A 20,666-nucleotide genomic window follows, 5' to 3' on the forward strand; every position below is an offset into this window, starting at 1 on the left:
GACAAATTAAATTCATATAAGGCCGTTATTAGCAATACAGCAGAGTCCACGGGTGAGTACATCATATAGCCTATGATTTAACATTATCACTTAATATGGTACTGTTTAAAGGAGAATTTCTGTATTTTTCAACCTGGACCCTATTTTCCTAACTTGTTTGTGTCTTAAGTAATCAGGACATTTTTTAAATTGATCCAGTATTCAGCGAGAGTATGTCAGCTGGCCCCACGGGCCCAAGGGGGCACGCAGACCCCTCAATTTACGTCTCAATTTACATCCAGTAAAAGTGTTTTGTTTTTGCTACTGAGGCTCAGATTGTTATGTCTGACAACATCATGGAAAATAAATAAATGTTACCTGTTTATTTACCTCTCACTTGATCTGGTCTGTTTATAGAGTACAGCAGGGATGACGTATTTTGTAGGCTTAACCAGAAGTCGCCATCATGTTGGTTCGTAAGGGGAAAAGGCTGGGGATTTCAAATGCATGAAATAAGGTAGGCTATTTGGTTAACACAAGCTTATGGGAGAGGACATTTGCATTCAGCAGGATAATCTTCACAAACAAGCACCACTTTTCTGACTTCTGAAAGGTTTTCTGAAAAGTTTACGTTTCAAAAGTCATAAAAATGGTCCTAGTTTGTGAAGATTATCCTGCTGAACGCAAATTCCCACTCCCATAAGCTTGTGTTGACCACAGACCTTAATTATTTCATGCATTTAACCGAAAATCCCATAGTCTTTTCCCCTTACGAACCAACATGGCGGTAATTTGCTACTTCCGACTCATTCTTGCGGTACTCTATTGGTGTAACCAACCACTTGCTCAAGGAGCCAGCAACTTAAAATGTGGTCGTCACTGGTGGGATGACAATCTTCTGCATGTATTTAGTGGGGGTCCATACCGATGTTGTATGGAGGAAGCCACAGGGGAGCATGGGGAGAGCATGCCATCTCCACATAGAAAGGCCCTGTTCACAAGATAGCCCACCTGGGCCGTAGGCACTGAAAACATGGGTGGACATGCCCTCAGTGCCCACAGCATCCCAGGTGGGAATCAAACCCAGGACTTTCTAGCTGTGAGGCGACAGCGCTACCACTGCACCACTGTGCCCTCCATGTTGCAGAGTGAGGGGCGTACATATATTATATACAGTATTATATTATATTATATTATATTATATTATATTATATTATATTATATTATATTATATTATATTATATTATTATATAGGAGGAGCGCCATGTTTGTGAGAATAGAACAATGCGTGACATCTGGTTGGCCAGTTCTATAGTCTGTGGTGGGAAGGTTGAAAAATACAGAAATTCTCCTTTAACAGAGAGTAGCGACACATAACTGAGCTGTATATCCATGTTTCCCTGAGTTCATTATACACTGACACTGGTCAAATGATGTTTTCAGTGAAGTGCAGTTTACATAGCTAAAAAAAATACTTTTGATAATATTCCAACAATCAAACTTTGATATTTTCCACTATGAATATTCAAGGATTATGTCTAACAGTATTGTTATTTCACATTCACTTTAGGTCACGGTGTCTAGATATGTCTGCTGCCAGCTGTCTCCTATCTGAAGATCAGTTTCTGTGCTCCATCTGTCTGGATGTGTTCACTGATCCAGTCTCCACACCATGTGGACACAACTTCTGCAAAAACTGTATCACACATCACTGGGATGTTAATGCTCCATGCCAGTGTCCCATGTGTAATAAGCTTTTTGACAGAAGACCTGAGCTGCATGTTAATACTTTCATATCCGAGATGTCTACTCAGTTCAGAAAGTCAGTTCAGATGAAAGCCAGCAGCTGACCAGACCGATGTGCCAAATCAGGAGAAGTTCCCTGTGATATCTGCCCTGGGACCAAACTGAAGGCCCTGAAGTCCTGCCTGGTGTGTCTGGCCTCCTACTGTGAGACTCACCTGGAGCCTCATCAGATAATCAAAAGCCTGAGAAAACACAAGCTGATCGATCCTGTGGAGAACCTGGAAGGCAGGATATGTGAAGAGCATGATAAACCACTGGAGCTGTTTTGCAAGACTGACCAGATGTGTGTGTGTCTGCTGTGTTTTTTAGACCACCAGTCCCATCAAATTGTTCCTCTCAAAGAAGGATATGAAGGAAAGAAGGCTGAGTTGGCGAAGACAGAGTCTGAAATTCGGCAGAAGATCCGGGAGAGACAAATGAAGATTCAGGAGATCAAACAGTCAGTAGAGCTCGGCAAGGAACATGCAGACAGAGAGATAGCAAACAGTGTACGGGTCTTCACTGCTCTGAAGCAGTCTGTGGAGAGAGGCCAGGCTGAGCTCATTCAGTTGATCGAAAAGAAGCAGAAAATAACAGAGAAACAGGCTGAAGGCTTCATCAAAGAGCTGGAACAGGACATTTCTGAGCTGAGGAAGAGAACCGCTGAGGTGGAGCAGCTCTCACACACTGAAGACCACCTCCACCTCCTCCAAACCTTCCCAACCCTGAGCACTCCTCCACACACCAAGGACTGGACAGAGGTCAGTGTCCATCGCTCATCATATGAGGGGACTGTGACGAGAGCTGTGGCTCAGCTGGAGGAGACTCTCAGGAAAGAGATGGACAAGCTACTTGAGGCTGAGCTGAAGAGGGTCCAGCAGTATGAAGTGGATGTGACTCTGGATCCTGATACAGCACATCGCTATCTCATCCTGTCTGATGATGGGAAACAAGTACATCATCGTGTTGGAAAGAAGAATCTCCCAGACAACCCAGAGAGATTTTCTCCTTGTATTGGTGTTTTAGCAAAGCAGAGCTTCTCTTCAGGAATGTTTTACTATGAGGTCCAGGTTAAAGGGAAGACGGAATGGCGTTTAGGAGTGGCCAGAGGGTCGATCAACAGGAAGGGAGACATCAGAGCGAACCCCCAGAATGGCTTCTGGATTATATGTTTGAGGAATGGAAATACGTACAAAGCTGCTGCTAGCCCTTATGTCCCCCTCTCTCTGAAAAGGAAGCCTCAGAAGGTGGGGGTGTTTGTGGATTATGAGGAGGGTCTGGTCTCCTTTTATGACGTAGATGCTGCAGCTCTTATCTACTCCTTTACTGGCTGCACCTTCACTGAGAAACTCTACCCATTCTTGAGTCCCAGTGCTAATGATGGTGGTAAAAACTCTGCCCCTCTGATCATCTCTCCTGTCAATCATACAGATTAACTCTTCATTTGTTTTTCTCAGATATAATCCATTGTCATTAACATAACGAATATATATATTTTTTCATATAATGTTGATTTTAAACAACAGGAAAAAAAGTTAATGTCTGTGAAAAAGCCTAGTAACTACTAATGTATTTTGTCTCTTTACCTTTCTTCTTCTTGGCAAAATGATTTAGTTTAATCATGGGGGGGGGGGGGGGGGACAAAACAATGTTAGTTAAAGTTAAAGAAATGTTAAACTCCAGATTCTGGTTAATATGGTAAATTCATGAATAGCCGCTAGCTGTTAAGTCTGCATAAATACTCATAACATGTGTCACTTTTCCTATGGCATACATGTATTATTTTGTCAGATGACAAAGCAGTCTAGCTCAGACAGAGGAGAGGCTGGTGATGGAGGTTCTGGGTCACAGAACAGTTCAGTATTGTGACATGAGAACAGAGAAGCTTCTTGACAGTTCCAGATGGACTTAATGCAGTGCTTCCCAAACGTAGGGTCGCAAACCTAAGTGGGGTCGCCTGGAATTAAAATAGGGTCGCTGGAATTTTTTATCTTTCTTTTATTTTTTTACACCACACACAATTTAATATTACCGAAGATGATTAGGGTCGCTTGCGACTTCTTTTGTTTGTTTTGGTTTTGAGGTAACGCTTTAGAATACAGCCCGCAAATAAGCATGTAGTTAGAGTATAACAACGGGGTTTAGGGCTGTAGTTATAGTCTAACTACGAGGTTTAAGGAGTGAATTATAAGATCTGTACTTATAGTCTAACTACGGGGTTTAAGGAGTGTAGTTATAGTATAACAACGGGGTTTAAGGAGTGTAGTTATGGTATAACAACGGGGTTTAAGGAGTGTAGTTATAGTCTAACAACAGGGTTTAAGGAGTGTAGTTAGAGTATAACAACGGGTTTAAGGAGTGTAGTTAGAGTATAACAACGGGGTTTAAGGAGTGTAGTTAGAGTATAACAACGGGGTTTAAGGAGTGAAAAAATACTTTAACTAGAGGGTAACAAGATCTGTACTTATAGTCTAACTACGGGGTCGCGGGCTGTATTATGAAGCAGGAGACAAATGTTTGTACTTATAGGCTAATTACGGGGTACCACACTGTACTTACAGGGTAACTACGGGGTTTAAGGAGTGTAGTTAGAGTATAACAACGGGGTTTAAGGAGTGTAGTTAGAGTATAACAACGGGGTTTAAGGAGTCTAGTTAGAGTATAACAACGGGGTTTAAGGAGTGTAGTTAGAGTATAACAACGGGGTTTAAGGAGTCTAGTTAGAGTATAACAACGGGGTTTAAGGAGTGTAGTTAGAGTATAACAACAGGGTTTAAGGAGTCTAGTTAGAGTCTAACTAGACTCCTTAAACCCCGTTGTTATACTCTAACTAGACTCCTTAAACCCCGTTGTTATACTCTAACTACACTCCTTAAACCCCGTTGTTATACTCTAACTAGACTCCTTAAACCCCGTTGTTATACTCTAACTACACTCCTTAAACCCCGTTGTTATACTCTAACTAGACTCCTTAAACCCCGTTGTTATATTCTAACTAGACTCCTTAAACCCCGTTGTTATACTCTAACTAGACTCCTTAAACCCCGTTGTTATACTCTAACTAGACTCCTTAAACCCCGTTGTTATACTCTAACTAGACTCCTTAAACCCCGTTGTTATACTCTAACTACACTCCTTAAACCCCGTTGTTATACTCTAACTAGACTCCTTAAACCCCGTTGTTATACTCTAACTAGACTCCTTAAACCCCGTTGTTATACTCTAACTACACTCCTTAATCTAACTAGACTCCTTAAACCCCGTTGTTATACTCTAACTACACTCCTTAAACCCGTTGTTATACTCTAACTACACTCCTTAAACCCTGTTGTTAGACTATAACTACACTCCTTAAACCCCGTTGTTATACCATAACTACACTCATTAAACCCCGTTGTTATACTATAACTACACTCCTTAAACCCTGTAGTTAGACTATAAGTACAGATCTTATAATTCACTCCTTAAACCCCGTAGTTAGACTATAACTACAGCCCTAAACCCCGTTGTTATACTCTAACTACATGCTTATTTGCGGGCTGTATTCTAAAGCGTTACCTGATAATCTCTAAGATTTAAGTTTTGTTCTCTTGGGTGACACCTATAGCGGTGGGTGGTAATTGCATGTGAGATCCGTAATGTCACGTAATGTCACTATATACTGCAAAGGCTTCATCCAAATGGACATAGCCTCAATCAACATTGTGAGTGATTCTTTTTTTTTTTATGAAAATCCTTTAGATTATAACTTTAAATCAGGATTCTGAGAATAAAGTCCAAATTCTGAGATTAAAGTCAGAATTCGAAGTTACTGGGCCCTATCTTCACAAAAGCGGTAATTTAGCATTTGCGCTCATTCAACGCCGTGCGCAATGCAAATTGGGGGTGGGCACAAGCGCATGCCTGTTATAATTGTACTGGGCATAGGCGTGCCACATGCCAAAGCAGGCATTTCAGCGCTAACATGTGGGGATAGATGGCATTATCCTATCTTCAGCAGCGCGCAATTACTTTGCGCTAAGGCGCTAAAACACTCGCTGCGCTTGATCGCGCACCATAATCTCCGTTCTGCGCAGCGCAGAAACGTCATTACGCACGGACGTTCCACGCCAGGACATCAGATTCTGCTGCTAAAATTGGGTAACCAGTAGATTATTCGGTGAGGCAATCAACTATAATTCACTGAGAAACTTTTATCACATCACAAGGAGGGGTTATGGTAAATGAATTGAGAAAACCTGTACCATTCACCTTCACCTGCTATAAACCGGAGGGTCGTTGGCATCACAGCTGATCTGTCACAATTAAGCTCTCTCCATCTCAACACCGCCGAAATCCCGTTTGCGCTGTGCATAAATGATTTGGCACGCCTCTAATCTGGCTTGTGCCCGTTGTTGTGATGAGTTATGCTCCCCCGCGAGTAGGCTATTGCATCCTCACGATATTTTGGGGCTGGTTTAACTTAAAAACAGGGAGGTCACGTCTACCCAAACAATTATATAATTTTTAAACAGTTATGTTTCTGTATAAATCATTACAATTATGCTCCCGTGAGGTGGGGATGCATTTAGCTGCTGCCGGGCGGGGGTGCAAAACTCTGCATAACACCTGTTATTTTGCCTGACTTAAGGCACGCACAAACAGGTGCGCAAGCGCAAATAGGGGATATGTACCAAGATAGGGCCCATTGTCGGAATTTTGAGAAAAAAGTTAGAATTTTTAAATTAAAGTCAGAATTCTCAGATTAAAGTCAGAATTCTGCGGGGGAAAAGAAGCATATGTGACATCACTGACGATGTCACTGATGATATTATCGATGGTCTACCGGAATTTGAAATGTCTTGGGTCCCTAGATTTTTGTGACGTCAAAATAGGGTCACAAGCCAAAAAAGTTTGGGAACCCCTGGATTAATGGATATGTTATTTGTTATTATTACCTACATGTTTACAGATCATTGGTTTGAATAGGCAACAGTGCAGTAGGCTACCTGCCTTAAAACAAAAAATTACTCTTCCCATTCAGCTAGAAAATTTGAGTAAAGGATTTATTAATGTACTACACCCTTGTATCTGTGTGTCTGTTAATGAGTGTGTTGGCTGCCATAACTAGCCTGTATCCAGAGTACTAAATCAAGTACTTTGATTCATAACTATTGATAGTTATGGTCCATAACTATCTATAAATTAAGGCTCTAGATGACATGAAGTGGTGGTCAGAAATCTATCATAAATGCAAGACACCTCAGGATGTGTCCCTATCAATGTTAAAATGAAACCTACGGCGTTGTCACGAGCTATGATTGCTTTAAGAAAAAAGAAAAAAAAAGATCCCTCATGTCTAGAAGGGTAAAACCGGCAAATATCCTGCCCAGACTAACCGGCCATGGTCCAGACTTCATGTTTAGAAGTGGCTCATGTATTCCGTTACTCCATAATCCTGCCTATGGACCTACCAGTAGGCCCTACAGGTCCAAATAACATGGACCAGCCAAGATCATACCAAGAAGACCCGTGAACGGAGCTTGAACTGGTCTGGTGTTACGCTGGAGTCACTAAACAATGGTTTACGACTTCAAGCAACTTGAAATACTCTCTCTCTCTCTCTCTCTCTCACACACACACACACACACACACACACACACACACACACACACACACACACACACACACACACACACACACACACACACACAAATATGTGGTGAAAGAAGATGCCATTTGTGTTTCTAGTGTGGACACCAAACTGGTGAAAAGGATCCAGTGGAGAGATAACACCCACTGAGGAGCCATTCACCAATCAGGACAGTGTTAATCAAACTGATAGCATGGAGGGAGTTTCTGAACTCACACCAAATGGTACCAGATGACTCTCCTTCTTCAAAGGAGAGACAATCGTAAATCTTTCCTGTTGCATTCCTTAGTACCCGAGTCTTTCTGTGTTTTCTAAATAAATGCACAAATGTTGTAACTCCACGAAGTTAATAGCAGAATTATTACAGGTCATATGTGATGATATAATTGTATAATTGAATATCTTGCAGTTATAGTCTGCGTATGTAGATTTAAGCTGTTCATGGTTACTCTGACATGTTGATCTAATTACCTGTGATTATGTTTAGTTTTGCCTACTAACTAAAAGGCAAAATACCTTAATATTAGTTCTAGTATAGTTGTTATCTATTTGTAACCATGTAGGAGACATAAGTTGCATGTTTGAATTACTTTGGGTCATCCAGTTCCTGAATATTCAAAAGTAATTCAAACACGCAACTGGAGGTCGGACCACATGAGTCGTGGAAATAGTAATGAAGCATTTGATTAATATCTAATTGTACAATCAAAAAGAGGAATTACAAAAAAAAAATCAGAAATGAATTAAAAACTATTTACAAAAACAACCATAAAACAGTCAATAAATCCATTTGAAAATGCAGTTTGGAAATAGAAATAAATAAGTGGACTCACAAATGGAATTAAGAATATCAGGCATTTAAAGAGCATGGGCAGGTTAGAGACCATGCGGCCGGTTGCACAAAATACCCTTAAGTCTTCTTACATTTTAGGCCCATTTCCTTATTCCCATTTGAAATCCCTATTTGAAATGACATTTCCATGCCTTTCCATGACCTTGGGCCTTGCGTTCTGGTGGTTAATGTGAATACTTCATCTTGCTGATTTTATGTACTCTTGGGTTAATAAATAACCAGTCTATATGAGAGAAGTTGTCTGTTTCCTGATTTAATAGAGCAAAGTGAGTTTTTGAGTCCGAGAGTTCATGACCTCTGATATCTGACTGATTTAACAAATAAGGGTTTTTCCCATTCATATGGGTGGTGCCCTTTAATGTTTACTTTCTTTTAGGCCTTTACGAAATTATAATTCATAAAATTCTTATATTCTGTTCTAGCCTATCTGAAGAATATATATACGGATGCATATAGGCATATGTGCATGAATCTGTCTGTGTGAAGTATGCATAGTCTTTTTTTATATTCTATCTCATATAGGCTATTTGAGCTCCACTCACGCAATGCGCCTGAATTTCGTTGCACCAGTATGACAATAAAGGAATCTTATCTTATCTAATTTTGACTATAATATAATAATAATAATAATAATAATGATTGGATTTATATAGCGCCTTTCCAAGTGCTCTATCTCATATAGGCTATTTGAGCTCCACTCACGCAATGCGCCTGAATTTCATTGCACCAGTATGACAATAAAGGAATCTTATCTTATCTAATTTTGACTATAATATAATAATAATAATAATAATAATGATAATGATTGGATTTATATAGCGCCTTTCCAAGTGCTCAAAGCGCTTCACAGAATCATTATTCGTTCACACCATTCGTACCGGTGGTTTGAAAGCGTGGCAGCCACACATCGGCGCTCAACGGCCCCTCCGACCACGAGGCAAGGAGGGTTAAGTGTCTTGCCCAAGGACACAGCGACAGCAGCTGGGAGGGAGCGGGGATCGAGCCGCCAACCCTTGCGTCATTGGCCGACCCGCTCTACCTCCTGAGCTAAAGCCGCCCCCCCGCTAAAGCCGCCCCCCCGCTAAAGCCGCCCCCCCCAAATACTGTTACACACATGAAATTACCAAATACTACTAATATTACTGATATTATTATTACATACTTTCACTACTGCTGATACTCTATTTTAAAACATGTCATGTCAGCATGGTAAATGATAAATAAACTGCATTTATATAGCGCTTTCATCCAAAGCGCACATTCACCCATTCATACACTGAAGGAGGCAAGTTGCTGAAGTGAACGTTAGTAATTTGGGACCTGAATGAGAACTTTTGATTTGCTGAGATCCAGAGATGTACTGTAGAGGTTTGGTCGAGAGCTATAATACACTGAACTGGGTTGTGTAGTCGTGTACTGAATGTTATGTCATTATCAACATTAATTGATAATAATAATTAACATTTGAACTTACATGCAGTCAAGAGACGGGAAACATACAATGTGTTTTGGTGCATTAAAACACATTCAGTCAACATACAAGATAACTTTTAATCAGATGCATCCTGGGTTTTATCACTTAGGTGTGTAACAACTAAGTAGCATCTCCTTGTCTTTGGCAAAACACTGAAAGAAGGGAAACAAGAAACCTAGTATGGTAATTCAGTGTAATCCCCCAATCACAGTTTGTTCTATTTTATAGCATGGTCAGTAACAGAATTAATCTTTGATTTAACAGATAAGAAATCTCATCATGGTTTGAATGTAATATAATGAACATGCTTTCATTGTCATAGAAATAACTACTTTCATAATTTAATAACTGAATGCATCACATAAATTAATGAAACGTGTATTTCTCTTAGAATTACACCTGCTACAGTAATTGGATAAGGAGGTTGCATTTAATTAGGCCATGTTCAGACAAGGAGGCCAAATCTGATTTGTGAACTTTAGTGACCTATATTAATGATTCAATCCAGATTGGTTTTATGAGTCTGGACGCTCCAAGTCTGATTTGTGTCACTTGTCCCAAACCACATATGGAGGTAGTTTCCAATCTGCTTCCGACCGATGTGACTTCAGTGTGGACGCGCTGATCACCCAAATCAGATTTGAGAGTGTCTTTTGCAGGGGGTGGGGACTTGAAGAGCAGAGAGCAGACATGCAAACACTGCCAGAAACATTGTATGTTGGCTCATTGTATCTGGACACACAGATCCGACTTGAACACTTGCCCAAATCAGATTTGTGGCAGTGCGGACACACTCCCAACTCAGATTTGGGAAACCAATTAAGATAATGATGATTAACAACTTTAGCAGCAAATCGGATTTGCCTGTAATGTGAACATGGCCTTAGTCAGGACAAGGATTTATTTGTATTTATTTAGGCCTCATAATCACCCCAGAAACATCACAACTGTACAAAGCGAATTATAGATCAATTACTCAAATAAAGTCAGATCTGGCACAATGGGAGATTCTCCCACTCTCATTATTTGGTAGAATTAAAACAGTTAAAATGAATATACTTCCCAGGCTATTATATATTTTTCACTCATTACCCATCTGGATATCAACAGAATGCTAGACAAGTTGATTTCCACTTTTGTATAGCAGAAGATGCTAGGATTAAATTTAAAGTACTATCTTACATGAAAAATAGAGGAGGCCTTATATGCTTCCCAATATCAAATCATATTTCTGGGCAGCACGACTCCGTGGAATGGCTGAGTGGTTAATGCATGATGACGGAACAAATTGGTTGGGATTAGAAAAAATGCAATGTCCACGATTCAAGATTCAAGATTTTTATTGTCACTCCGTAGTACAAGTATCACATGTGAAATTCTTGTGCTGTAGACTCCGTTACAACATAGTGCAAGTTTACGGAGCTCTACAGCTGGTCGCCCTCTCTCTCCCGGCGCCCTGTGTGATCCACTAGTGCAGAGATGATTTGCACACAGAAAGTCGGGTCGTTGGTTAGGAAGAAGGTGGAAGCTCCCTTAACAATATCAAGGGCAAAGAGGATTGAAAAGAATTTGGATTTTCTTGAAAAAGTAAATTGGATGCTGGCCGGGTTTAGGGATTGGGCAGAGAAATGACTTATAATAGATCAAATGTTTGAAGGGGAATTTTTAAGATCATTTAAACAATGACATGGATACATTTGGTTTAGGCCCCAAAGATTTTCATGGATATTTACAACTGAGAAGTTATTTGATGTCACATAGGGAATGGAACAACCTTAAGCGGGCACCCATCCCCATATAACCTTTTTGGATAAAGATTACAAAGCAGAAGAGTAGCACAAAGATTGTGTCACAAATGTATGATCTCTTATATCACACGTCAGGGAACACTGGACATAAAAGAAAAATTGGAGCTGGAGATTAATGTTATCATTGATGAAACATAGGAAGACGTGTGAAGGGGGGCATAAAGTAACTAATAGCCCACATATGAAATAATTTAATTGGAAATTTAAAAATTCGCTATTTTAAAACTCATTTATTTCATTGTAGCAAAATATTAGATTTTTTTTTAAGGTTGGAGGTTAGGGATCACGCGCAAATTTTTTGGGACTGTCCGAAACTCAAGTCATGGGATTCATGATGAAATACATTCCATTTTAAATATTGATTTGCCATTAGACCCATGGTACTACATTATAGGAGCGATCCCAGAGGGAGCTATGGAAAATGAGCTTTATTTATTATCCTTTTACTGGTGGCAAAAAAATTATAACTATATCAAACTGTGTAGGTTCAAACTGTTGAATGGCAAGACAGGTTGTATGTAGGTTGTTAAAAGTATATTTAATGGAAAAAATAACTGCAAAACTCCATGTGAAAACTGAAGTGTGTGAATAGATGGGCTCCTGTTATGGCCTATTTTGGATTAACAATGTGATAAGGAGTAGCATGGACTTGAATGTAAATCTGGCCAAAATTATTATTCGTTTCTCTTAAGGTATTTTTCTTGCATACATCTATTTTATTTTTATTGGGAGACTCCTCTCTATGTGGATGTACATGCCATCATCATCATCATATATAAAAGGGAGTGTTTCTTTCCATTTTTGCCCCACATTGTGATGTCATAATTTCTATGACATCATCACTGTTTGTGATGTCATCAGTGAGTGATGTCATCAGTGATGTGAAGTTGTGCAATTGTGCGCTGCGCATGCCAATAGAGGAGGGGAGGCCACGCAGCAGCCGAGCTGCGGGCGAGGCCGAAGTTGAGCAATTGTGCGCTGAGTGACGTCACTTGAGCACTCCATGATGTGATCAGTGATGGACACTCGAGCAATTGTGATGTCATCAATGATGTGAAATTGGGCAATTGAGCGCTGCCCATGCCAATAGAGCAGGCGAGGCACCGCAGCAGCCGAGCTGCAGGGCATGCCTAGGAAGCCTAGGAATCGAGCGCGGGTAGCGCGTGAGATTCCTAGTGATTTAAAATCTCAGTAGGTTTGCCCAACTGTGGATAGTTCATTTTTCAAAAATGTATTTTATTTTCTGTGTCATGTTATTTTTATTCCTGGATTTCCTGACAAATCAGCTGTGTGTATTCTAATGTGCAGAAGTATGAATAAAAATACACCTGCTGACAAATTGAGCTATTGGCCATGAATTAACTGTATAACAATAAAAGAAAGTGTAAAAAACCTAGTCAGTGGTTGTGGGAAATTAGTGGACATACAGGTGAACTGAAACAAATACACAAAACACTGGGTGAGGAGAAAGTCACTGGTAGCATTATGTTACTGGCACACGCTGGAAGTATTGATTTCATTGGTTTCAGTACATCTATATTTTATTGTGATTATTTTATTGTGCATAATTTTATACCTTTGTTTAAAAAGGTTGTATTGTTGCATTTGATTTTATTTGGATGCTTGCTTTTTGAAACATTGGAAATATAGCACACGCCTGTAACAGGATAATGTGAAACAAGCATCTGTAAAGGCTGAAATATACTTCCGCATCAACTTGGGAGCCTTGCCGGCGGCAGCTGGTCCTATCTTGCAAAATGAGTGAATTGTCTGATTTCACTAGGATTTCAATGACTAGAAGTTAGCCCAAGGAGAGAATGTAGTGCATATACTTGGTAATAGCGTTCACTCTCTCCTGTTATCTCCGCATCTATATTATATTATACTCACGCTGTTCGCGTCAAGTCACATTTTCGAGGAGCTGTACGCGCAGAGGGGTTTGACGCAGAAGTATATCAAGGCCTTAAGGCTTAAACAACTTGTAGATTCATGAAGTTAAGTCATTTACACTGAATGAAAAGTTAAATACACACAAAAACATGCAAAAAATAAATAAAAAATAAATAAAAGACAAAAGGTCATGCACTATAAAATAATCAAAGCAAACAATAAAATATATATGGAAACCAATATCATCAATACTTCCACCGTGTGACATGACCATGGCAATGTAGGCTAACAGGCCCTGAAATTAAACTGAGATTACTTCACTATTATCCAAAAATGCTATGACACCTTAAGGTTTTGTTCAATTTGATTAGGCGATGTGATCTCAAGCAAATAACCCTTTATCTCACTATGCTAGAAATGAGCATGCGAAGGGTGCAATATTTCTAGTTACAAGACTAATCCAAGTGTTCAATTTAATTCTGTTTAAATGTGTTGCAAATTACAAATGTCTGATGTGCCAAACTATAAACATAAATGTGCTGGAAAGGAAATTAAAAATATATATATTTTGGGGGCTCCCACTGTATATATTTTTTAGGCGTTTACAACATTTTGGGGGCACTTTAAAAAAGAGTAATTAGTGCATAAAGTTGCTAAAGCGTAGTGTGAACCACAGCGCTGTTTGTGTGAGTGTTTTCCGTCATCTTCTCCTGGCAACCAGCTTGCCGGTGCTGAATGTGTGTTTAGAGATGGAAATAAAATTTATTTAAAATTAAATTATCATAATCCTGGGTGCAACTTTTGCCCCTGCATCATGGGCATTCTGACATTTCTTGGGGCATTTTTGCCCTTGCCCCAGGCTAATTTCCTACACTGAAGGAGAGGACGGTTCTGTCAATACAAGCTCCTTTTATTGCTAAAGTAAAGAAAACTGGCACTCAGATTTATACAGTCGAGACAGTAAGTTTAACAGTGCTTTCAGTGTTTCGAGTGTTCGCGGACGTTGGGCCTCAGAAGACCTCCAGGTCTGTGGCGTTGTACACCACGGCGGTATCCTCTGTGCCCAGGGCAGTCTCCTCTGCCTGGCCTTCTTCCTCTGCCTGGCCTTCCTCCAGGGCTTCCAGGGCCTCGTTGGTGTCACTGGCCAGCGTCTCGCGGGACACGTCGTCATGCTCCTGCAGGTTCAGCGTGTTGATGGCCTGCTTCATTTTCTTAGCCACGACGTGGCGTCGGCGCTTCTGGGCGGCCCTCTTGCTCTTGCAGTCCCTCTGGCTCTCGTCATAGAATATCTCCCTGACCTGGGCCTTGGAGATGCTAGGAGTGTTCTTCAGCAGGTTGAGGTAAACCCCGCCTGGCGTACGCCGCCTGCTGCCGTCCATGGTGTACACGCCACCGTTTTCCTCCAGCGTGGCCGTCTCTCCCAGCAGCTCTATGGCCTTCTTCCTCCCGAGGACGCTGACCACGCGCTCTATCAGGTCCCGCTTGGGCTCCCGCAGCCTGTGTGCTATCTCCTCCACCACCCGGTCGTCGGGGTCATCCTCTGTGATCTCATAGCGGCCCTCAATGTCCATCTCGGCCCTGGGGCCTAGTCTCTCTTTAGCTGAACGCTTCCTCTTCGAGTCGCCAGTGCCCCCCCTCTCCTCAGACCCCTGGCCCCTCATGTACTCATCCAGCTGGGCATCCAACATGGACACTTCTCCATGGTTCCTCGACCGCTCCTCCTCCTCCCTCTCCTTCTCCATCATCTTGCGGGCCAGGACGTAGTTATAAGTCTCCACGTTCCTGCTGGACATGCTCACTTCACCCTCCATGCCGAATATGCAGAGCTCTGCTGCTACGGCGTCCTGGCACTGCTCCTGGACCACGGAGCCCCAGATGTTGTTGACCTTGCGGGCTCCCGGCGCGCCGGGGATGGCCTGTTGGGGGTTTGGCCGGGTGGTGTAGCTCAAGGTGGGGGTTGCAGCAGGTGGACGGGCATCGGACACTCTCTGACGTTTCCGGTGCGAAACCGCAGCCTCCTCGTCCGAGTCCGGCTCGCTGTCGCTGGAGTCTGCCGTCCTCACCGCGCTGCGGTAGCCGGTAGCTGAAGCCTGGGGAGGGGCTCTGCTCTGGAAGGACTGGCCGCTGAAAACTGGATAGATGTATAGAGACAGAGAGATAGATATAATTGTATTAATGTGTTGTGCACCACATGGAGTTCCGCCAAACAAACAAGAACCATATACAAATAATCAAATAGTACATAATTCAAATAAACAGCTTCCATGCTCTCCCAATAAAACTGGCCACACTGACAACTTCCTCTCTGAATAACCATTCCAACTTATCATCTCGAGAGACATAAACAGCTCAGACTTATTGTTTTGCAATTTTTTCAAATGTCAGTCCAGACCTTCTGATCTGACCAAGGATCATCAAGTAAGTAACATGGTTCTGGACTACACATGTCCTGATGGTCTTGGTTTGGGTTTGAGCCTGATGTCAGTAACATTAGCCTGTTCTTTATAGTGGAGAAATCACCTGGACCCTGTGCTTACCTGGCGCCGCGGGCAAGTGGGGTGGAGGTTCTGCCACAGCTCCCATCTCGGAATCCGAGTTAGAGCCGGAGATCTCTCCATCTTCCAGCTCATCTGCCATGGTGTCTCTGCCGGCATCCGCCATTTCTTTTTTGCAAGGCACAATGAAAGCTAATGGGTGTTTAGGGTTGTTGTTGTTGTTGTTGTTTTTAATTCATGCAAAGTTTAGGACACTTCCAATTTGCAATATGCACCCATCGGTAGCTAACTTTACCGCGAAACCAAATGTTGCTGCTGCAGAGTGAAATAAGTCTAGTGACAAACAGAAACCGGGTGACACTCCGGATGAGTCTGAGCAACACAGAGGCTGTGTCTGGGACCAAAACAAATTGATTTAAACCGTGCTTGGCCTTCCACTTGGCTAACTCCTATGTTGAGGTTCCGATTGAAAAAAGCGAAACTAATGAAACTCAGGGTCCCTCAGTTAAGAGAATGCGCGCTAAAGCTAACCTGAAGCCACACTTCCGCTTTCAATTTGACGTTTGTTTCAAAATAAAATATCCATATGAGGGGGGGTTATATATATATTTTTTTAACGTTTTAAAAGCAAAGTACTCATGGTGAAAATGGTGTGCAAATTAAAAACAAACAAACAAAAACGTTTCTTTTAAAGTTTCAAATATGCTCCTCTTTATGTATTTTCATCGCCACATCATCTCTTGTTTATCAATCTAACGGAAGTAACGTGTCCTCGTCCGTTGCGTCACGATAACGTCGTCTGCACTTGCGCAGTTTAACAGATAAACAATATGGCGGCGTCCTTACAGCGTCTCACGTCCGCAGCGAGATATCTCGCCAAAAGTAATGTATTTAAGACAGGTTCCTTAAACAAGGTAAGGACACGTTTAGTTACATGTCGATATTTTATCTAATGCTTACCGGCAAAATAATGTTATCAATATTGAGTCTAATGGAAACAGCATGGCCTGACAGGCCTGTCAAGCTGTGTTTTGTGTAACTTAGCATTGTTAGCATGCTAACTAGGGCTGAGTTTCCCAATTCCCAAACTTGGACTGTGTAATAAAATATAGCGTTAGTAACGTTAATTTAAATTACAGTATATATATATATATTTTTTTTGTAAAAGATGCCATAACGTAATGTATGAATTTTTATTTTTTATTTCGGTTTGTTTCGGTTTTGAAAACTTTTATATTCACAGTTAACCGTTCATTAGTGACTGGTGACGTCTTTTGAAGAATCACCATGACTTTTATTTATCCCAGGCTGATGTAACTTGGGTCTTCTCAAAATTTTGCATGTCAAAGACGACAAGTAGACACATTTTAGGCCAGAAATCCCTATTTTGTCCGAGTTTCTTCAGATCTTTGTTATGTATTGAATTGTCTCTACTCTAAGTAGAGAGATAATGTTTTTATTTACCTTTTTAACCTTTATTTTACCAGGCAGTGGCAGTCCCATTGAGAACTGCTTTCTATTTTACAAGGCAGACCTGGCCAAGTGGCAGCTCTGATGGTCATAAACAACAACATTTAATCACAAACAGCACACAAGTGACAAACAATTACATTGCAATAAAACCTGTAAGACATGGCCTGAAACAAGAGTAATATATGCATTATTATGGATCCCACCCGTTTTCCATACAAGGCCCACCAATACCTTACCTTTTAAGAAATTGAATACCTCTCAAATGGCACCACTTGCCTAACTTACCTCTGTCCTCCAGCTTCAGCCCATCACTGGCTTGCACAGACTTCTGGCCACTCAGGCTGCAGACCAGGTGATCCTGAACGTCCCTGAGACCAAGGTGACGACTTTAGAGAACGGGCTTCGTGTTGCTTCAGAAGACTCTGGTCTCTCCACCTGCACAGTGAGTTGACCCTAGGCTTGCCGCGATATTAGGTGTTACCGGTGTTATACTGTAGTGGGGGATTCACCGATTACATAACATGTCCACCGTTAATACTGTTTGTTTTTATGGAGGAAGAAATGAAAGGAAAACACAGCAGTTTCAGCGTGCACCGGGGTAAATTACAAGCACTCCCTCTGCTGCAGTGTGGCTCCACTGTTCTGGTTCGATCAGCATAGCATAGCGTTGCATAGCGTTGCTAGCGATGCATAGCGTTAACTAACTAACGTTAGTTAACAGTATGCATCTTATGAACACAAATTATGCCCTCCTCATACAAATGTAGGTAAGACCCTTTAGCTAAGCCTGCGTGTGCATGCTGTTGTCACTGCGGGCCATCTCTGGAAATGTGCCTTTTTTTCCACAGCGAAAAGTCGATGCTAATTTAGCATCATTGCTAGCGGGAGGGAGGACTTACTTACCACCATTCAGTGATTGCCTGCTTACTGCTGCTTGCTGGTATTGCTAATCCCATGTCAGAAAAAGTCTCCAGATGTGTCGCTAATGTTCGTTTCTTTTGAGAAAGATTGTCTCCACGGGCATCTGAAAAGTTGTCTTGAGTCAGATGCAGCCATGAGTTGTGATGCAGCCAGTGTTGTATGACTGTGAGCGTCCAAGATAACCTTAGTACACACAGCAGCAGCGTCTTGTCTCTATGACCCTACAGAATGGACAGTTAAAGCATATACTCTTGCTTACTTTAAAACTTTTATTATCAACATACATATAACGTAACGTTCGCTCTAGTCTAGCTGCTACTGAGGATATCAGACTGGTGTCTCACTGTTATTGTTCCCGGGAACAACATGCACTATATGAACTAACAATCCTATTGTTTACTCTCTTTTTTTAACGGTGTCACCGGTAACACCGGTGTTGTCACATGTTTACCCGGTGGGAAATGTCCACACCGTGGCATTCCTAGTTGACCCCTCACCCTCACAGACAAGCTGGCCACTCGGCACGGCCTAAAGTTCAGCACGGGATTGTGGGTATCGCACATATTTTCGGCAATTCCTGCAGATTTAGAATTTATGCGGGAGGAGTCCCGCATGCGTTTGCAGGAACCGATGCTGAATACAGAGACGACGGTCGGACGTGCTGCACGGCGGACCAAAATAATTCTACACTGACCGACTTCCAGCTCAGCCAGCCAGTCTGGCGTCTAGTCACACAACAAATAGTCTCTCAAGCCAGACTGTCTCTTCTACATTCTGCGAATGCATCATATACAGTGTGTGCTTCATGACTACAGAGCCTGGTCAAAGGAAGTTGAGGGGGGGGTAACCCCGCTTTAGACCAGAGGAAGTTCGAACCGAACCAATGCAGGTGATTGGAGAAATACATTTAGGCGGGACATCCGCTCGTATTTCTCCAATCACCTGCCTTTAGGCGGGACATCTGTGACAACAGCAACAACATAAAAAATTATTAGGCTGGACGATGAGGTTGAAATCAATATAACAATGTTTTTTTCCCCAGTATCGATATATAGTATGACAATATGGCTCACATAAGCAAAATCATATTAAATAATGGAATTAATGTTCATCATATTGAACCAAATGGTAATGTTGTTTGGTGTGATCAAACTAAACTGACATTTTCACATAATATTCCTACTATACTTAAAGTCCCTGGAAACCAGAAATATTTCTTTATTATTTAGCATTTTGAGTTCATCACATCACAGGAACCTATGTTAATAAGCCACCAGCCAAATTTGAACGATGATGAACGTCGCAAAGTATATAAATTTAGGTTTGACAGTCATGGCAAAAGTAATGAGAATCAATTCGATTTTAGAGTGTATTTTCTCCCGCGGACTGTGTGGGCGTGTCCCGTCTGCAGCAGGTCTCCGGTCTCCAGAGAGAGAGAGAGAGAGAGAGAAGGAAAGAGAGATTGTGTGTGTGTGTGTGTGTGTGTGTGTGTTCGCTCGTTCGTTGCATACTGACAGAGAGGAAGATCGACTCTGCCGCTGCGAGTGAACAGCGCTACTGTGTGTGTGTGTGTGCATGCGTGTGTGTGATTGGATTAAATCTTATGACGTGATAAGATCATGCATTTTAGCACCACGCGCACCGCTCTCTTCAATGAGGAAATGGAAATCCAGATCTTGTAGAAAAGTGTTGATTTTTGGGGTTAGGGTTGAAAGTAATGTCAACCACTTTCTGAACCACACAATTACTCACATAAGACCCTAAATTTAATAGTTAGAAGGTTTTTGTGGATTTTGGTTTCCAGGGACTTTAATTTTGTCTGAGTTTCTAAATAAAATGTGCTCATCAGTTCAGACAGCAGAATTGTGCATCGTCTCGATATCCCAAAACCACAACGTAATCCCACTGAAAGGCGATAAACGATAATATTGAATTATCGTCCAGCCCTAATTTTATATCAAATTGCAATTACTTCTACTTCCTGGAAAACAGAAAATCTTTAATGATGACATCATTGTGTACCAGGAGGCGTGAATGAACACACAAAAAACACATTTTTAAACGGTTCTGCTCCTCTCCCTAACTGATGTGATCTCCCATTGGTTTACACTTTTGTATAATCACTCCCTGTTTGTGGTTTCGTTGCAAATTGAAGAGATGATGTTCATTGCTGTCTGACAGGTCGGCCTCTGGATCGATGCTGGCAGCCGCTATGAGAATGAGAGGAACAATGGCACGGCACATTTCTTGGAGCATATGGCGTTTAAGGTGAGATGGCAACAATATGGCAACACCTAACACCACTATGGATTTACCTGCAAGTTGTATTTACCTGTGTGTGTGTGTGTGTGTGTGT

General features: G+C 41.6%; 2 protein-coding genes and 1 pseudogene across 3 annotated transcripts in view; 2 read left to right on the forward strand and 1 right to left on the reverse strand.

The window, feature by feature from the left end:
• The first annotated feature begins 1,565 nt into the window (after nucleotides 1-1,565).
• LOC310794309 (E3 ubiquitin-protein ligase TRIM39-like) lies at nucleotides 1,566-3,200 on the forward strand (annotated as a pseudogene). Its single transcript has one exon. The product of its transcript is annotated as an E3 ubiquitin-protein ligase TRIM39-like (transcript).
• An 11,180-nt stretch (nucleotides 3,201-14,380) lies between these two features.
• Nucleotides 14,381-16,347, reverse strand: phax (phosphorylated adaptor for RNA export). The gene is made up of 2 exons (XM_083654108.1): nucleotides 15,959-16,347; nucleotides 14,381-15,552 (listed from the first exon to the last, which is right to left on the reverse strand). Exons 1-2 carry the CDS (start codon nucleotides 16,080-16,082, stop codon nucleotides 14,432-14,434), a joined length of 1,245 nt encoding a protein of 414 aa, XP_083510234.1. The 5' UTR covers nucleotides 16,083-16,347; the 3' UTR covers nucleotides 14,381-14,431.
• A 389-nt stretch (nucleotides 16,348-16,736) lies between these two features.
• The window catches only part of pmpcb (peptidase, mitochondrial processing subunit beta), a 38,744-nt gene continuing 34,814 nt past the window's right edge, over nucleotides 16,737-20,666 (forward strand). Inside the window, exons 1-3 of the mRNA XM_083652207.1 lie at nucleotides 16,737-16,830; nucleotides 17,688-17,831; nucleotides 20,492-20,578. Of these exons, the coding sequence (XP_083508333.1) occupies nucleotides 16,747-16,830; nucleotides 17,688-17,831; nucleotides 20,492-20,578 (315 nt within the window). The 5' untranslated portion in view covers nucleotides 16,737-16,746. The remainder of the gene's footprint in view (nucleotides 16,831-17,687; nucleotides 17,832-20,491; nucleotides 20,579-20,666) is intronic.

This window comes from Poromitra crassiceps (genome assembly GCF_964638095.1).
Source record: "Poromitra crassiceps genome assembly, chromosome: 2".
Lineage (NCBI taxonomy): Eukaryota > Metazoa > Chordata > Actinopteri > Beryciformes > Melamphaidae > Poromitra > Poromitra crassiceps.

Excerpts from the sequence above, each read along its gene's own strand:
- phax (XM_083654108.1), bottom strand. The coding sequence starts at position 16,082 with ATGGCGGATGCCGGCAGAGACACCATGGCAGATGAGCTGGAAGATGGA. Across the intron at positions 15,553-15,958 it reads CCACTTGCCCGCGGCGCCAG|TTTTCAGCGGCCAGTCCTTC; the intron begins GTAAGCACAGGG and ends ACATCTATCCAG.